Source organism: Psittacula echo (genome assembly GCF_963264785.1).
Source record: "Psittacula echo genome assembly, chromosome: 1".
Taxonomy (NCBI): domain Eukaryota; kingdom Metazoa; phylum Chordata; class Aves; order Psittaciformes; family Psittacidae; genus Psittacula; species Psittacula echo.
The window spans coordinates 123,763,171-123,780,867 of NC_137735.1; the positions used below are offsets into that span (position 1 = coordinate 123,763,171).

General features: G+C 38.5%; 1 protein-coding gene across 2 annotated transcripts in view; it reads right to left on the reverse strand.

Annotated features, from left to right (window-relative positions):
• The window catches only part of NAV3 (neuron navigator 3), a gene marked incomplete at its 5' end in the record, with an annotated part of 269,996 nt that extends 252,666 nt beyond the window's left edge, over nucleotides 1-17,330 (reverse strand). For both annotated transcript variants that reach the window (XM_080621573.1, XM_080621572.1), the window contains one exon: nucleotides 17,088-17,330. In XM_080621573.1, the coding sequence (XP_080477699.1) occupies nucleotides 17,088-17,330 (243 nt within the window). The remainder of the gene's footprint in view (nucleotides 1-17,087) is intronic.
• Nucleotides 17,331-17,697: the final 367 nt, after the last annotated feature.

The window sequence follows — 17,697 nt, forward strand, 5'->3', positions numbered from 1 at the left end:
TTACATCACAAGTACTTCAGAATGGAATCTAGATCACAATCCCCCTTGTACAGCACCTAACACCACTGATCCTCATTTGAGTGCTTGGATTTAATAGTCTGTAAGGCATAAGATGGTAGAACACATATGCTTATGTTTAATACAACTGCTGTCTGCAGTATGCTACATTTTTATCAGAGACATTGTCAAATTCATTATTGTGAAGCTAAAAAATGTAGTTTGAAAAATTTAGTTTGGAAGCACCACCAAGAAAAACCCTGAGAACAGGTTAGTACAAGAGTACTTAATGCAAGAAGTGGAGCCCTTTAAGAATAAGCCATGCTGTACCAGAGCTGTATCACAGCTGCTACAGTGGACAGGAAGAGAAAAACACCACTGGTTTCACATGAAGAACCAACACATTTCAGAGGAATTGTAAAAAAGACTGAGCTCAGCCTGCTACAATTTAAATTAAGTTTTTGGTTTAAAATCAATTCAGAGAACATGAAAAATATTAAAAACTTTTTGATTTTGCTTTTCTCTGAGTTAAACTTTTATTATAACTTCTAATGTAATGGGAGAGATGAGAAATTAACAGTATTATGCAATTCCTTTAAAATGAACAATAGCATTTTGTGTAATTAAGAAGCTACATGGCAACATGGCAGGTACAAATGGTGACTAACCTCCACTAACCTACAGGCTAGGTAAGTTATTACAACTATCGATACAAAAAAGTCTTATAGATTATTCTCTTGAGGTATCTCTGATTCTTTGGGCATAAAAACTGCTCCTAAATTAACTGATTTTTGTAAGATATTTCAGACTGGACTCTTCAGCAATAGTTTGATTACGTGTAATGGGAGTGTAAATAATCCTTAAAAAAAAAAAAAAAAAAAAAGACTAATAAGGCAAGCTCAGTGTGCTCCTAGAAGCAAATCCCATGTTTAAGAACAAAGCCCCACATTCATTGTACCTAACTGTATGCACCAGCTGGGGAACTATATTACCATAGGTTCTCTCAATACATAGTTGAAAGAAAAGTGCCTCTTAAAGGTGATTCAAGTTTAGGGCCATCTTTGTAGGTGTTTCTCTCTCTGCTGCCTGTAAAAGATCTTGAAGTGACATATTCTGATGTATGAATATACATAAGAAAAAGTTCTGTCTGACCTCTTGGTGGGACAAACCAAGTTATTACATTATGTTGAGACCTCAAAAGTGGCTGTTTTACAGAAAATAAATAAGCTACAAGGATGGAAAAAAAGTTTTATAAAAAGAGAGAGCCTCTAAAAGAAACTAGCACAAATATAAAAAAAAAATTGGAATTTGCATTTTTAGATATATCTAGTGAACTTGACAGCCCCACATTTTAATAGGCCTTTTTCCTACATGCCTGTAACATCGATACAGCAGTGTTTCTATTTTTGGATTGCAGGTATTTAACTACCTTTTGCTGTCTATTTTGCAAGATATTGTTCTAATTTGTCTGAAGTCTTTTCTTTCTTAATCTGGTATAAGGCTTTACATCGTGTTCTTGGGGCTGCCTGGTTCTTGGGGCTAGGTTTGCCTGTGAATGGCAGCAACCAAATTATCAACACCAACACACATCTGCAGGGCATACTCCAAGCAGTCTTCAGGTCCCTGCTAGCTAAGACAGCAAGCATAACATCCAAAGTGAAAACAGGCAGACTGGTTAGACAGGTGACAGTTCCAGGGCTTTCCAAACATTTCTACTTCAAGACAGTTTGCCAGGCAAAGCAGCTTACAGCTCAAAAGGGAATTTACCAGAGAGATTACAGTGACTACAGCCAACGAGCAGCACAGTTTGCATAGCACAACATCCAGCTTGATCAAGGCTACATGTTGTCCTGTCACTTGCTATAAGCCTTCCTACTTATTTGAAGGTATTAGGCAGCAACCACAATTCCTTAGTGATATCCTTCCCCATAAGCAATGGCTGTAGCTGTTACAGCAATGTCATTCAGTTCCTAACAAGAAGAAAAACAGTTCACATGAGGGAGGAGGTAATCCTCCAAGAAACTTCCCTAAATGATGTAGGCAATATTCCACAAAAGTATGAGAACACTTAAATGAACATCCCATTATTATACTGGCTGAATTGCCTGTTTTCAGATTTTTTTTATTTAAAGTATATGAGCAGTTTCTAGATTAATGTCACCCTTCTCTTCAGAAAAGCTGTGATAGCAAGTGGATAAAGAGTGAATCCAATGCTGTCAGATGAATGCAAGTGCTGTGTAAATCTGCAGTGAGATGCTGCTGAGATAGCAAAGTAGAGAACTTTTGATATATGTGCAAGTACACCTGTTGCTCATCAACTGGTTAAATATTTCTTCTTGTGTGTACATATAAGGCTTATGCACAGTTACACTGCCATATATTCCGTAAACTAATTCATTACAGTAGTTCTGGGTAATGATCCATTGCACTACTATCTCTACCATCTCTGTAGCACTAAGCAGAAAGCTGTGAAACTGTATCAAAATGAAACATGTCTCCCTCACAGAGATATCTCCACTTCCTTTGCAACTGGTTCATTTTCGTATAATCTTTGCTTGCCTGTCGCTCCTCCTCACCACTTCCCAGGGACTTTCCATAACTTTGTATCACCAATCAGATGTAAGAATCAAAAATAGGATGCACTTATGATAAAACCATGCCTAGATCTATCACCCTTATCAGGGCTATGTCTCTGCTAGCTTTCACAGTAGGCTCAAGAGATTTAAATACTGTACTTTGGAACACAGATGTACAATCTGTAATAATAGAATAATAGAATATTAGAATACCATAGAATGGTTTGGGTTGGAAGGGACCTTAAAGATCATCTAGTTCCAACCCCTGCCATGGGCAGGGACATCTTCCACTAGACCTGGTTGCTCAAAGTCCCATCCAACCTGGCCTTGAACACTGCCAGGGATGGGGCATCCACAGCTTCTCTGGGCCACATGTGCCAGTGATTCAACACCCTCACAGTAAAGAACTTCTTTCTAATGTCTGATCTAAATCTACCCTTTTCTAGTTTAAAGCCATTCCCCTTTGTCCTATCACCACATGCCCTTGTAAAATGTCCCTCTCCAGCTTTCTTGTAGAGATAACATTAGTATAAAGTACAAGAAAAGAGAATATCTTCCCAAATAAATTCTGTACTGCAGAAAAATTCACCCTACTAATTTTAGGCAGTGAAAAATAGGTGTTTTGCTTAATTTAGATTAGTCAACTCCCCTTAATTAAGAAATAGAGGCACATACCTTGAAAGGGTGAGTCATTCTAACTTTACATAAACATCTCAGAAAAATGAAAGAACCTGCCCTCCTCAAGAAGTATTTATCTCTACCATCTGGCTATAGTAGAAACCCAATCAACTAGCTCAGACTAGACACCAAGCTTTTAACTGGCTAAAATGAGTTAAGATGAATTCCACTATGATTGGAGCCTCCATACGGTCTTTGAAAATACCTGGACACTAGGACTGTTCTCAGCCTCCAGCAGAGTCCTCCACCCTTTGTTAGTCTGACAGTTATAACTAATATTGCTGCAATTTTCAGTAAATGCAAAAATTACAAGACAAAATTAACAACTTTTCCTTAAATACGTTTTTGTTCTGTGCTTCCCACTCTACACTGATGCTGGATTTCACTGATCCATTATGCAGGAAAAAGAGCCAGGACTCCCTTGAACTTTCCAGGTATTTTCTATTGGTCCCAAGTTATATGCAGTCAGGAAAAAGCAGTCACAAACAGCCTGTCCCCTGTGCTCCCCATCCTCTATTCATGCTGACTATTTATCATATGCACTTAATCCTGACTTAACAACAGCATTGAGCTATTAGGACCTAATATTACTAAACATGAAATGAAAGATTTCATTAAAGAAATACATTTCAGAACAATGGTCTATACAGACTGGACTTTTTGGTATGTAGAATCAGACAGGGAATGCAGATATGGATTGGCAATAAGGACTGTGAGCAGATTTTTACTGAGCACATTTCTACTGCCAGAAGTCATTTATGGGTGGGACAGAAGGAGCGTCAATTTTAATCTTTGGAGCCATGAATGTGAACAATTCTCTGCAGAATTTATGAGCTGTTTTACGTATCAGTATTTCCTCAGAGTTTTCACACAGTCAGATTGATTGCCCTTTCCTCATACTGTTTGTGCATACTCAAGTTTGGCTATAGAGTGCATAAAATGGACATGAACTGCATACTGTACCATACAAGGAAATTAGAGGCACTGACATGCCAATCATGATTATTACATTTTTGTTTGAAAACACAATATGATATCACTCATAATAAAAATCTGTATTTCCAAGTACTCCAGCAACAAACATAACCTAAATATTTGGCAGTTTTTTAATTAACTGAATTCCATAGGTCATCTAAACAGACAGAATTCAAGCTGAGATGGGAAGACTTTTGCTTTTACTGTCACAAGCTCAGTTCTCCTAAAATGATCCATTTTGAATGCTTTAAGTGCACAGAGAAGTTCTTTTTTTTACCCTTTAAATACATAATTTCCATGAATATAAGTCTTGGATTACCTGATCATCAGAAAATACCAGTTATCTGTTATAAAACAGCTCAGGATACAAATACCTCCTAATGTTCCTAGAAATGAGGCCTTTGTCCTGGACCTACAACACACTGCATTTCACTTTGAAAATCTCTTATTCCATACAGTGCTTTGGAGCCTGACACAGACTGTAGCTCTGCACATGACTAGCAAGGAACCCACAAAATAATGGATATACAATCTGTGTAACACAAGTAAATAGGGAACTCTACATCAATACACCCATAGACAGATAAACTGATGTCCCCAGGTAGCAGTACTAGCAGTGGCGGGTTCTGTCCAAGTTTACTTGTAAAATCTTGTTCTAGAAAGTCTGGCTGAAAAGTTACTCAAAGTTCTCAAAAAACAACTTCACTCTGTGGCAATGCCTTGTGGTTACAAATAAAATACTGGATGGATTTCTTGAGTGATGAAAAAACCTGAGTATAAAGATTTTAAGCACATGCATCTTATTGGAGTTTTATCTTTGACTGAGGCTGGAATATTCCAAGAACAAATATGTCTATGAAGCATTTAAAAAAGAACAAATGTAAAAATATAAACCAACATATTTCATATTTTTCAGGATAATAGAATACGTTTATTCACTCTTTTATTTTACTTACCTACCTAATCATGGCATTAGATAAACTTTAATACAGCAGAGTAATGAGAACATGTTACAAACTTAACAACCTCCACAATAGGATGCAGTTTGTTTAAAAACCACCATGCCAGTTTGTGAAAGAAGCAATGGCCTGTATGGCCTGAAAATCTATCTTGTAATAATGTAAGAATTTATAAATCATCTAACCACAATGAAATGGGATGATATTCTTACTACAGTGAGTAAATAAAGAAAATCCCACCAATATCAACAAGAACACAACAAGACCTGATTTCAGAAATCTGATTTTGCCATGTTTCTAAAATGAAGTTTTTAAAGTGATGGGACAAACAACAGACATCTCTCCGAAGGACATTATGGATACGATAGAAGCAGAGAGCTGCAGAAGCATACAGCTACAGGTTTCTCAGAGAAGTTGTGGCTGTCCCATTCCTGGTAGTGTTCAAGGCCAGGTTGAATGGGACTTTGAGAAACCTGGTCTAATAGAAGGTGTCCCTGCCCATGGCAGGGGAGTTGGAACTGGACAATCTTTAAAGTCCCTTCCAGCCCAAACCATTCTATGATTCTGTGATTCTATAGGGCAGCAAATTCTAGTCTGTTTGGAAACTGACTCCTCAATAACTTCAGCCTTTGCACAGGTTAACCAGAGATCCACACAAAGTTCTGATATAAACAAGTTATTTTCAACAGTCATTTTCACTGAGATGTATACTGTTGAAAATACTGACTTTATTGTTATCCAAGCTGAAATTTTCAATGGGAAGTGAAGGAAACTTTTGTCTCTTAAGACTTAAATGTGACCCCTATCACTCTGACTTTTCTGGCATTTATATCAGTATTTCACAATGAGATTTCAGAACTTCTCTCAAATTAAATGACATCACCTTCAGCGTTCAGGAGAAAAGGGATCAAATTTTCCATAGATGCAAATATGTCCCTAATTCCCTTGCTTTTAGGGAATCTGAGTTCTCCAGTATCTCTTTTGCTGATATGAATCTCCTGTATTACGTTCTTTTTCTGTTGCCAAATCCCCTTTAGGCAATGTTTTTTTGAGTGACAGTATTTAGTCCGACACACCGTTTCCCCATATGCTCAGTTTTGTGTGCTGCCTTCTCTGAAATTTAATTTGATTTGCTTTTTCAGCTTCCCTCATGACTTTACATCTTCTCTGCATCATGTCCACAAACGAGGCAGAAAGATCTGCATTGACATGGCAGAGCCCTGAGAAGAAAGTCTTGCTTTCATTTCCACACATTTTTCTTTTATTCCCCACTCCCTTGTGCTAATAGCTTATCTTATAAGCCAAAACTCTTTAAGGCTGTGACTGACTTAGCTGTCCTAGACTGGGAGGGCTTCTTTGCCCTCATTCATCAGTGACACAACCATGAACTCATTCCAGACACCCAGCTAAAGAAACCTTGTTCTTGCTTAAGGGCAGTCTGTATCTGAAGGCTTTGCAAATTAGACTGCATTCAAAAGAACGTGTCTGGAGATGGCATCACCTATGAACAGAGCATTTGACTGTCAATCACTATACATAGTTTCTCTGTGAAGCAACCTACTTAGGTTTCAGCTAACAATATAGTACCGGTCTTCAGCTTGGTACTGCAGGAAGGTAAACAGTGAAGATGCTGATATTCTCTCCTTACCTTTGTCAGGATAACAGATTTATACAGGAAAAAAGATGTATGTTGCATATAAAATGCACTCTACTCTTGTCTTCTTATTACAAGCAGGAACAAAGAACGGATGCTTTATTAAATTGTCAGACAGGAAGCTGTTAACATCAGTAACTGATTAGATTAAAAACAAATAATCAGTCTTTGTGAGGTCATTCGAAGTAACTTCAGCAATGTTTTAAAAAAGTAGTTGATTAGATTATTTCTTCAGCACTAAAAAAATAAAATTAAATAGTAGTTATCCACCAAACAACTTTAATTTTAAAATAATGGCAGTATTACCCTTTCACATATGAGCAGAGTTCAAGGATGTACTTGACAGAAACCAGAAGTGAAACTAGATTGTTGCTTCCCATACAAGTCGCGAGGCCTTACTCCCTCTCAAAAGCATTTTAAAGGCAAATCTGAACCTGCAACTCTCAAGCTTCCAGATTTGTTCTGCTCCTTCATGAGAAACAGATTGCTTCAGCTCTTCCTTCCAGCACTCTGCCTGTGGCTGGTGAGCTGGCCAGCAGTGACTAAAGCAGGCAGACTGATCAGCTGAGGAAATTTCTAAACTCCTTTTGAACTTTTATTTGTTATTTCACATTCTTATTTAATGCCTATTTATTTCCACTACAGAGAGAGCTTACAAAAAAACAAAACAACCAAACCCAAACAAAAGCCAAACCAAAAAAATATCCCCAAAAGAAAGAAAAGAGCTTGTTTACTGCATAGATGAGCTGCCAGGAAATCACATTATAGTGGTGAGTAAAAGTCCTGCACCCTGACTTATGGCTTACTCACCCTAAATCATGTATGAACCATGCAGCCTTTCCTGATTAATGGAAGTGGTCAAATGTTTTACAGCACTTGGTAAGATGTCATCTTTCTGCGCATGACCACTCTGATTACTAAGCTGTGATGGTTTTACACATGCCCTATAAATCAAATCCTGATGCACAACAGGAAGTTTTCACTGCCAAATCTTTGGGAGTTTCACACAGCATCAACATGATACAAAGCCAGGTGTTAAAATTGTCAAAAGGAGATACTTTGAAACGGAAAACACAAGACAGAGATCAACATCTATTTTTGTTCTAGTTTTTCAAATTTGCTGCAATTCACGAATTGGAAAGTTTCACCTGAATAAAATATTTTTAACTACTGTTGAGAGATGAAATGCTTTCCACTATATTAAGATCAGAAAGAGAGAGCAGTAAGGAGGGTTTACAGGAAAATAAACCTAACTAAAGAGATAAGTCAGACCCAATGTCACGCTGGAAGTAGGTTAGGACAGTACCAATATTATACTTGGTTAACTTCTCTCATGTTTTATGCAGGGTTAGTACAGACATTTAGTGGCTGGCACCTTCTCAGTTTACATATCCAGAAATATTACGATCCAGCCCTAACCACTTTAAAATCATGCTTCCCTTTGATTTGCTTATTTTCCAAGTTCTCTCAACTTGGTTTACACAGAACATACACAAGAGACATCAGAAATCTGCACATCTTAAATGGGGGAATTATCCTTTCGCATTTACCAGACAAAACACCCTGCATTCCTTTTCTGAATTTTAAATAAGTTATGCTATCTTTTAGCCAACATTCTCTTGCCAATAAAAACGAAAAAAGAAAGGTTTGCAACCTTAAAAACACCATGGGCAAGTAAAGATTTGCACAAAATATTCCACTAGTAGGTTTGAGAATAGATAGATGCTTCCTCCTCTTCCAGCTTAATCCCCAAACACCCTCACTGTCAAAAGGCTATTGTTAAGGGATGGGCTTCCTCCAAGACCACATCCTGTGAATCAGGTCAAAGAGAAAAAGAGATGCATTAAATGAACTACTCATTGCGTGCCCTGTATGCAAGTGTAAGAAAAACTACGTGACTCAAAAAATTAATGTACTAGAGAAACAGGGATAATGCACTTAGACCGGAATGAGTGTGTAGTTAAAAAAAATTAGCAGTTCTCATCTGCAATTGATAACCTTCTGATACAGAAAAGGTAGACAGTGTATTAAACGGCACAAATTAGGACCAAAACAGTCATTTCCCCTTAAAACAAGCCTGATTTTATTCCGTAACTATTTATACATTTCACATCATACTTAGTAAGTGAAAAGCCTATTAACAGTATTGCACAGTGCACTTTTGATGAATGCTATACTGCTCCACAAAGGGCACAATGTGTTCTGCATCTCTAATTGTGTCAGTCTGCGTATTAAAATTGAAATAAACCCATAGAATTATAGAATGGTTTGCACTGGAAAGAACCTTAAGATCATCTAGTTCCAATCCCCCTGCCACGGGCTGGGATGCCTCACACTAGACCATGTTGCCCAAGGCTCCTGGAGTAAAATTCTACCCTCAGCTCAGAGGTAGGTCCACACTCATATTAACCACTGTCATTGAAAAGAAGATAAAGCCAAAACTGTCTTTATGAGGCAAGCAGGAAAAAGAACTCATTATCTGGATGTTTTATTCTTAACTGATCCCTTACAAAAGACAAAGGATGGGCTTGTGGTTATAATGTGGACACTGGGACTCAAGATATATATGATTTGAAATTCCTAGTCCCCCCACAAAGTCCCAGCCTGAGTGTGGGAAAATCACTCATTTCCCCTTTAATCTCTCCTCTCCCTCTGCACTGTGGGGATAATATTTTTCTCTTTCTCTCACACTCTGTGTAATACAGCCATACATTCTGTAGGGCTGTGACTAACTTCTCCTGTCCACACCCACACTACCTGTCGTGATAAGGCATCAATCTAGTGAAAATTTCTAGAATCAAGGTCTGGTTGACACTCAGAAAAAATCCACAGAAAGGGTATTCTCATATGTTTTTACTTGAGGGAAAAATTATTTTCAGCTAAACCAAACTTTCTCATTTTAGAGGCACCTCTCAGTCTGCTGGGTGCATTGGGATGCTCCTGGCTTTTAGGAAGCAGCCCATAGAGCCCCTACAAAATGCGGCCACCTGAAATATTCACCCCAGTGCTCCTGAAAGGACTTTTAAAGGATCTTGGAGCCCTAAACTGAATTGAGGTCACAGGGCTTCTATGTTTCTTGTTGTAAAGCAAAGTACGGAGTCCCTGAGAGTCACTCCACTGCCAGATCTCACAGTTCTTGAAGTATGAGGGCACTCCAATACTGATATTCTATATGCCAGGAGAATTAGTGTTTCCAAGCAAGCAACCAGCTGGCTTGGACACCCTTACCTGTCTTTCAGGAAACTTAACTAGAAGGGCAATACTTCAGTGAAATGCCTGTGGAAACACTCATACCAGACAATGGCATTTTTTCTAAGGTAGCAAAGCTGCCTCCAAAGAGAGTTCTTCCATCTCTATGGCACTGTGAGCCATGGGCCTCTCAGCTCATGTTCCAGACTAGCATGGTTTCATTACCACAGACCTGCAGTCAGCTTAATCAAGGAATGAGAAAAGAGAATGAGAAGATCATCATCAGTATGACTGTCGAGTTCTTTGCATGAGGAAGGATCAGCGCTAGTAATGCTATGAATGACAAGTGTAAATTCATCTGTTTGTTTGGTTTTTTTAATATATTCCAGTGAAGAAGATACCTTACCTTGCATTCAAAGCATTCCTCTGTTTAACTACTGTTTCTGAGAGGAGGTTTTACTAAAGCCTAACTAAAACCTCCTGGGGTAGAATATGAGCCCATTATTTTTATCTAGAGATGGAGATTACTTGTCTCTATTTACGATCATGGAGAACAGATTACCCTGAGGAGCTGCAAGAGTGCTGTACCAAACAAATGTTGCTGGGTTGCTTCAGGTTCTGCAGTTCTGCGGGTGCACCCACAGCACATCAACACTCAGACACATTCCGATTTTCAAGGAAAGGATTTTTTAATGAAAAGTTGTTGGCCAGGAAATCTCCAAGCAGCTTCCCTAGGCACAGATGCAATACAAAGGCGTAACAGTAACTGTTTTCTGCTGATGCCTAATACTAGCTTGCAATGCTCAAATTAATATGGAATACATTGAGTTCTATGTTCTTATTTCATGAGAGAAAATAAAAGCAGTAGGAAGGTCAGCAGAGGCCTTAAGATCAGGTCAGTAAATACCTTCCTATCCATGATCCTAATTACAAATGACAAACAAAAAGGCATCTTTTGACCTACAGTCAATATACTTTGCTCACAAACACAAAAGCTTTGAGAGCTGCATATTGTGTTACTGCACATTTCTCTCAACTATATGAAAATGTGCTTGCTACAGATGATTAGAAAATAAACACGCAACAGTGAAGTTGACTCCAAGCTCATACAGCATAAGGCTCTTAAATCAGTTATAATATAGCGTAGACAGATGGTGCTGGATACATAAAGCACATTAAAGATGCTGCTATCTGTTCGATAAAGAAATAATTCAGAGCACAAGGCAAGAAGCTGAAATTGCTGACAATCTGAACTCCTGCCAGCTGTCCTGGCTTCGCTGGGGCTGTGCGAATTTTAAACACACATAGTCCCAGGTGTCAGCAGTACCGATTGAAATTTCTGGCAGCTACTTCAGTGCTTTTGAAACAATGCTGGCTTCCCATCACTAGCGGTCACTATGGGGAGAAGAGAGGCCGTCTCTGGCTGCTTCTGCTGCCCTTTTTGTTGCCTTGGCTGTTGTGCTGTAAATGAAACACTCAGCACAATGAGCAGCCTCCTTTCTTGCCAACCCACAAGGCAGACATCTCCAATGCGCTAGCACTGAGAAAAGGAAGGGTATGACAAAATAGGGAAATAAACTCATTTATTTATGGTCCCTAGATTCAGTATGTCAAGAAACTTGGTGGAGCTTGGCTCTGAGAGGCCGGACAAAAAGGTATCCAAGAAATTGAAAGGTCAAAGAGATGTGGGATTGCAACAGATGCTCTGCCTGGGAAAGATTTGGAGAATGGTGGGAAAGGGTCACACACAATCTAAGTAGATGGTGTGGAAGGGTTAGCTGAGGAAAGAGAGAGATATGGAAGTCATTCATGGCACACATCTGTTTTTCCAATGTGCACAGTACTCCCGTTGGCGTGAGCAAGGGCTCCACCCATGTACGGAAAGCAAAAATATTTGTCTTGAGATCTGTCTGGACAGAGATGCCTAGCTGTTCTCCAAGTCTGGTGTCTGGTGATGGGCAGGAGTTACCACATCACCAACAAAATGCTTACAATTGATGAGCTAAAAATGGGATCTTTCCATGTTCATTCCAATGTCCTACTGCAACACAGCTGGCTGAATAACACTGGCGGTGCTCAGACTGAGATTCAATAGTATCACACTAAATGAAATGGACCTCAAGAATCACTTTAATAGCATCAGTATGTGTTTTTGCCTAATCACATCAAAAGGTTTTTTTTTTTGTTTTGTGACACTGAGATTCACTGTAGATCACTTTAATGATCTTCACTTGGTATAACTAAGTGTTGCACACCCCACTCTGTTGGCCATGCTTGCCAGGTAGAGCACATCTATTGTCTGTTCTGCTGATTCACAGACCACTTCCCCAGCCTGACTGCTCAGATATCTGTGCTCTGCAGAAGAAGCCAGTTGTGTCTCTTTGTTCAGGTGGACCAGTATCTCCATGCTACAAGAATCTTAATCTAGAAAGGTTTTAGGTTTACATATGTGTACTATATCAGTTGTTGAGCCTGACTAGCACTTTCTAATAATGAACAGTGATACGAAAAATGTTGCAGGCATGACAGGGAGACTTGATTAGTAGATACAGAGAAAAATAAGTCATATGCATAAGCCTGTAAAGATGTCTGCCAACAGGAAGGAAGAAACAGATAAAGCAGACAGCAACAGACAGATAGCATGGACAAAGTGAAAACAAGAAAAAAAGAAGAAATAAGATAATATGACAGTAAAAGAATAAATTAACTCAGGAAAGACGTCTAAAATCTTATCATCAGAGTCATATAACCAAAACACTACAATTAATATACCAGATTCAGCTCAGAGGAAATTCAGTTTGGAAGCATAAAATGATGGCACAGTGTTCTTGAAACAAGAAAGTTTGATGATGGGAGGAAACCTCTGGGAGCATAAAGCAGAGCACTGCAAGAAGCAGCCACACGAAGTCAGGCCAGAAAACCTGCATGCCTAGCAGGGGTGCTGACTCCCAGCAACCACTCAGCTTTATGCCAGACAGGATTCATGGCAGTGCCCTTGTGACTGCAGCATCAAATGTGCAAGGGCACCCGAAATCATGGTGACCTAGACTAAAACTCTGTTGCCATTGGCATTTTACTACAGGTCAATACAGTACAGAGCTATCAATTAGTGGTCAAAATAAGTTGGTTTTGCAAAGAAAGTATTTTTCCATTTCTTTAGTTTTAAGCCATTGCTTCATTTACACTTCTACAATACTGTTTGACAGTTTGATAGTTTTTTTCATTTTGTTACTGTTTAATACCCCATTCTAGAACTAGAACAGTATCACACAAAGCAGCCTACCATGATCTGATAATTTTGGTCTTATTAGTTTAGCAAGCAGTATAAAAGTGGTGACAGAAATATAAATAATACTGTACCCACAGTTAGAAAAATATTCCAAAATACATTGGTGTTTTCAGACATGGGTTTGCATAAAAACACTCTATGGTCCAACTGAACAGCAAAACTCCATCTGCTTCAAAGACAGCCAGCATTTCACCTCATGAATCCAGCAGCTGGATTCCTTTCCTGTGTACATATATAGGAATAAACTTTTGTCTATATGATACTCAGGGAAAAAGAATGTGCTCTGAATGCTTGCATTGAAGTATTTTGCATGACTATTCACATCATAAGTGTTCATGCAGTCAGTTTAAAAAATAGTGGTTTTAGCAAGAAAGCAGATGGACCTGTGTGTGATTTAGGTACCACAGCACAAATTATTAAGATTTTGAACTAAAATGTGGTTAAATAAACTGCACAAAGAATAATTAAAATCATTAACAGCTTATTATTTGTTTTCCTCAGCTTAACTATATTCTATCCAGTTAAGAAAAAAGTTTAACATAATCACCTCAAGATTTTTCTACCACAGTCTTTATTAAAATAGTAATATCACTTGTATTAAACTTCAAACTGCATCATGTCTGCAAAAAAGAAAACAACCAAGACTACAAGTGCAGTAAAATCATGTGAGATAGGAGAGACACCTAGAGAAAAGAGAATTGATGTTTGCAGCTGTATTCCTAACCAGCCTTGGCAAGACAGTTGTGTGAGAAGGCCAGCACAAGTGTCAAAAGTCTCAAACAATCAGGTTTGGTGAGACTGAAGGCCATAGAGGAAACAGCTGGTGGCAATGACCTACTGTATTGACATATATAACCCAAATTTATCTTGGAATCCTTAGCACTTATAGATAGCGACAGGATATGTCATAGTGACTACACATGTCAACCTAAGTGCTTTCCAGACAGGATGAAAAAGCTGGTGACCTGTGGTGCAGCATGTGTAAAATACCAAAGAAAGTAGTGCTAAAGGCTGCAATTCAGCAGCCAAGGGCGAAAGTTAACCAGATGATTAGTTCATATGTTCCACTGTTTTTTGCAGATAGATATCCATAATTTTTTCTTCAAAAATCTGTGCTGAATTATATTTAGTGATATAATAAAAGCATACAAGCAGTATGCTATGTAGGCAGATTTTCCTCTCAATTGGAAACTCAGACTAGGTATTCACTACAAAGACCTTTTATCTGATCACTGTTATAATGAAACAATCCCAGAGTACAGTACTGTATACCACAGAACCACGTAGGAACATCACACGTATGATTAATATGTTTGGCAACCAAAGAAATCAACCAAAGTTCTATTGGAAACAGCACTCAGAAATGGTCAAGCTTTGGAACAACACAATTTGTAACGCAGAACTCGCATCTGCTCAGCAAACCTGAAAAGACATTAACTCTTAGAACTCTCTCAAATTTGTGCTTTGGACGACTGCTTAGATTACCTGGACATAATGCTGGGGCTACCAGGCACTGGGAAACTGAGGTGGCATGAATTTCCATCACTAATGAAGCATTCAATACTTTTAGGCTAAAGTATTTTCTTACTAGTAAGAAAAACCTAAAAATAATTTCTTCCTCATAACCCCCCACATTATAGCATAAACTACTTTGGCAAAAAGATTTCATGAAACTTGCTTAAAAGGTGAATAAAAGAGCATCCTTCACAAAACGTGCCTGGAAGAAAATTGGTCAAGAGCTGCCACTAAGCTTCACAGGGAATGTTGTACTTGTAAGGGAGGAATACAGAAAGACTGCAGAAATTAGTAATCTCTTGAATGCTCAGCACTTCTGTAAATATAGGTGGCCAGGGGAGATGTTCAGGCCATCACATGCACAAACAGGCCTTGCTCTTTAAGGATCATCTTTTAAAAGTGCTCAGCTGCTTCCATTGAGAACAGGAAAAGAGAAAGATACAATGTCTGGTAGGCTGGTTTTTGGAGGTTGGTTTATGTTTTTTTCCTTTAAAAAGCAGTCTCTAAGATCACAATTATTGTCGAACCCATGAAACATGTAATGGCAAATTAGGAGAACAATTTGAGTCCATCTAGCCTGTTACTTTACTCACAAGCACTTCATCAGGGCTCAGGACCAGATGCCTTGGAAGGATGTGACTCCCATTAGGTTTCATGCTAATCGTTAATAGTTCCCAAGTAGTTTAAACACTGAAGACAAGAGACTTTATATCTTTCTCCACACTTTTTCAAAGAATCAAGAAACATCCCTCTGTAGCCAATGTAATAGTGTTTGTTTTTTGAAAACAGTACTTGCAAATCTAATTTACTTTTCGTGCAATATCCATTAAAGAACAACATTACAGAGGAAACAAAAAGAATATTTTCTATTAAAAATAAGCAATCAAGCAAAATCACATTGTGTTGAAAAGTGACACTATTATCTTCATGTCACACTCATGTCATAGAAAAGAGCTGTTCATCACTTCTGGTAATCAAGAGATGAACAGTCTGTTCCCTCTTTGTATTTCTATGTAGCATGTCTGAGACCACCAATGCATCATCTTTGGAAGGCAGGAAGAGGTGATACAGAAAACTCCAAGGGAAAATTTAAGTGACATGAACAAAATCTCCTGGGGAAATATGTGGCAGGGATTAAAAAGGAAACCAAATGTTCAGAATTCCAACCCTATGCTTTAACCACAAACCCAACTTTCTCCACTAACACTCAATTAACCCAGTAACTAAAAACAAAGGGAAACCAAGTACATATATTATGTGTATCTTGCCACTTTAACAACTCTGATGACACTCAAGTGTCCTCAAACTAAATAAGAAGCAACTACAAATGTATATTTAATCCCAGTGTGGTAATCAGTTCCACAAACCAAAAGTACTAGAAAAGCAATGGAAAGTAACCTTACATAACACTGCTTGCTGAAGCTGTTAAACCACACAGCAGCCATAGTGTACTGACTGAAAGATCTACAGGAATATATACTACTGACAAGAAAGAAGTCAATTATCATGTTCAAAGCATGAAAAATGTTTTTAACTACAGCAAAAAGACTTGTAAAAAAACAAGCAGAAGTTGTTTAATTGTTAAATAAGACTTAAAAAGACCTACACACTGCCCTTACAAAAGAAAAAGCCCTAAGCATCCTATTTCAAACAAACCTTTATTTTTTCAACCACACTGAATCAGAGGTAGTGTGGGACTAGGAAGAAGCTATTTTTCAGAAGAGAAAAACACAGGTACTTTGCACTGAGAAGCTGTTTCTCTGGTTCAGCAGTTCTGCAGCAGGAGTAGCCAGATCATTCATTTGAAAAGTGAAAAGAAAATCAATTACTTGTTTTTATTTTAAAAGAGCCTCCCTGTGGGAATAGGTGTGGGCATGAGATCTCTTTTTAAACTTCATACTATAACATGGAGCAGCCAAGAGTGGTTTTTTTTTTTTTACTTTAAGTCCTCACATGTCATTACTCTGCTTACTGGGTGCTGGAATAATTTTTCTCAACTTAAGATTCTACTGATCCTTACCTAAATGCATTTATGAAGCATTTAACACTAACATTTAAAACCAGAATATTTATTCCAACAGTAACACTGAGTAAAACAAATTTCCAAGGCTGCTATGTGACTTCAGTGATGACAGCAAAAGTCTATTTACCCAGTTACCCCCGAGTTCTGCATGCAGTAGGTTTCTATCGGGTTTTGAATGAGCAAATCAACATTTTCTGAGAATTGAGATCCACAGTTAAAGTTTAGAACTAACCTTGCTATCTTCGATCTCCTGGGTTTTTCCTTGAAGCGCTCTCCTCTCTCCAAAATCGCAGGTTGACTTTAATGTAAGCTGGCAAGATAGCATCGAGCTCTCTGCCCCAGTAAGCTCCAAAGACTTTGGTGAGTACTGCTGCGAGCCAGTGGGGCCAAGGCTGGGTATCGGGAGGGCAGTGTGAACAGGCTTTGACCCTACGGCTGGCTGCCTTAGCTTGGAGGCAACCCCAAGTACAGGCATGGCTTCTATAAAAGTACCTTCTTTCTGCCAAAGAAAATGCTCCTGACCTCAGTCTGGTAGACTCCAGCTTCAGTAATTCCAGAACAAATAGTTTAAACAAAAGTAGCAGTCATCTTTTCAAAAACATCTTAAAACAATAATAATACGAGTTTCACAAGGAAGCAAAACTTTTCCTTCATCTCTCCCCTTCTCCCTCGCAGCCACTCACACACGCTGCTCAGTGAGTCAGTGGCTCTGTAAGACTAAACTCTCCTTTGGGGCGTGAACTTTTCTTGAAGGTAACTGCCACAGAGTTGCCTGTCTGGGATTAAAGAACTCATAAATTCGCTGTCTCTTCTTCCTACAGCATTCCAGATCTGTGTGTTAA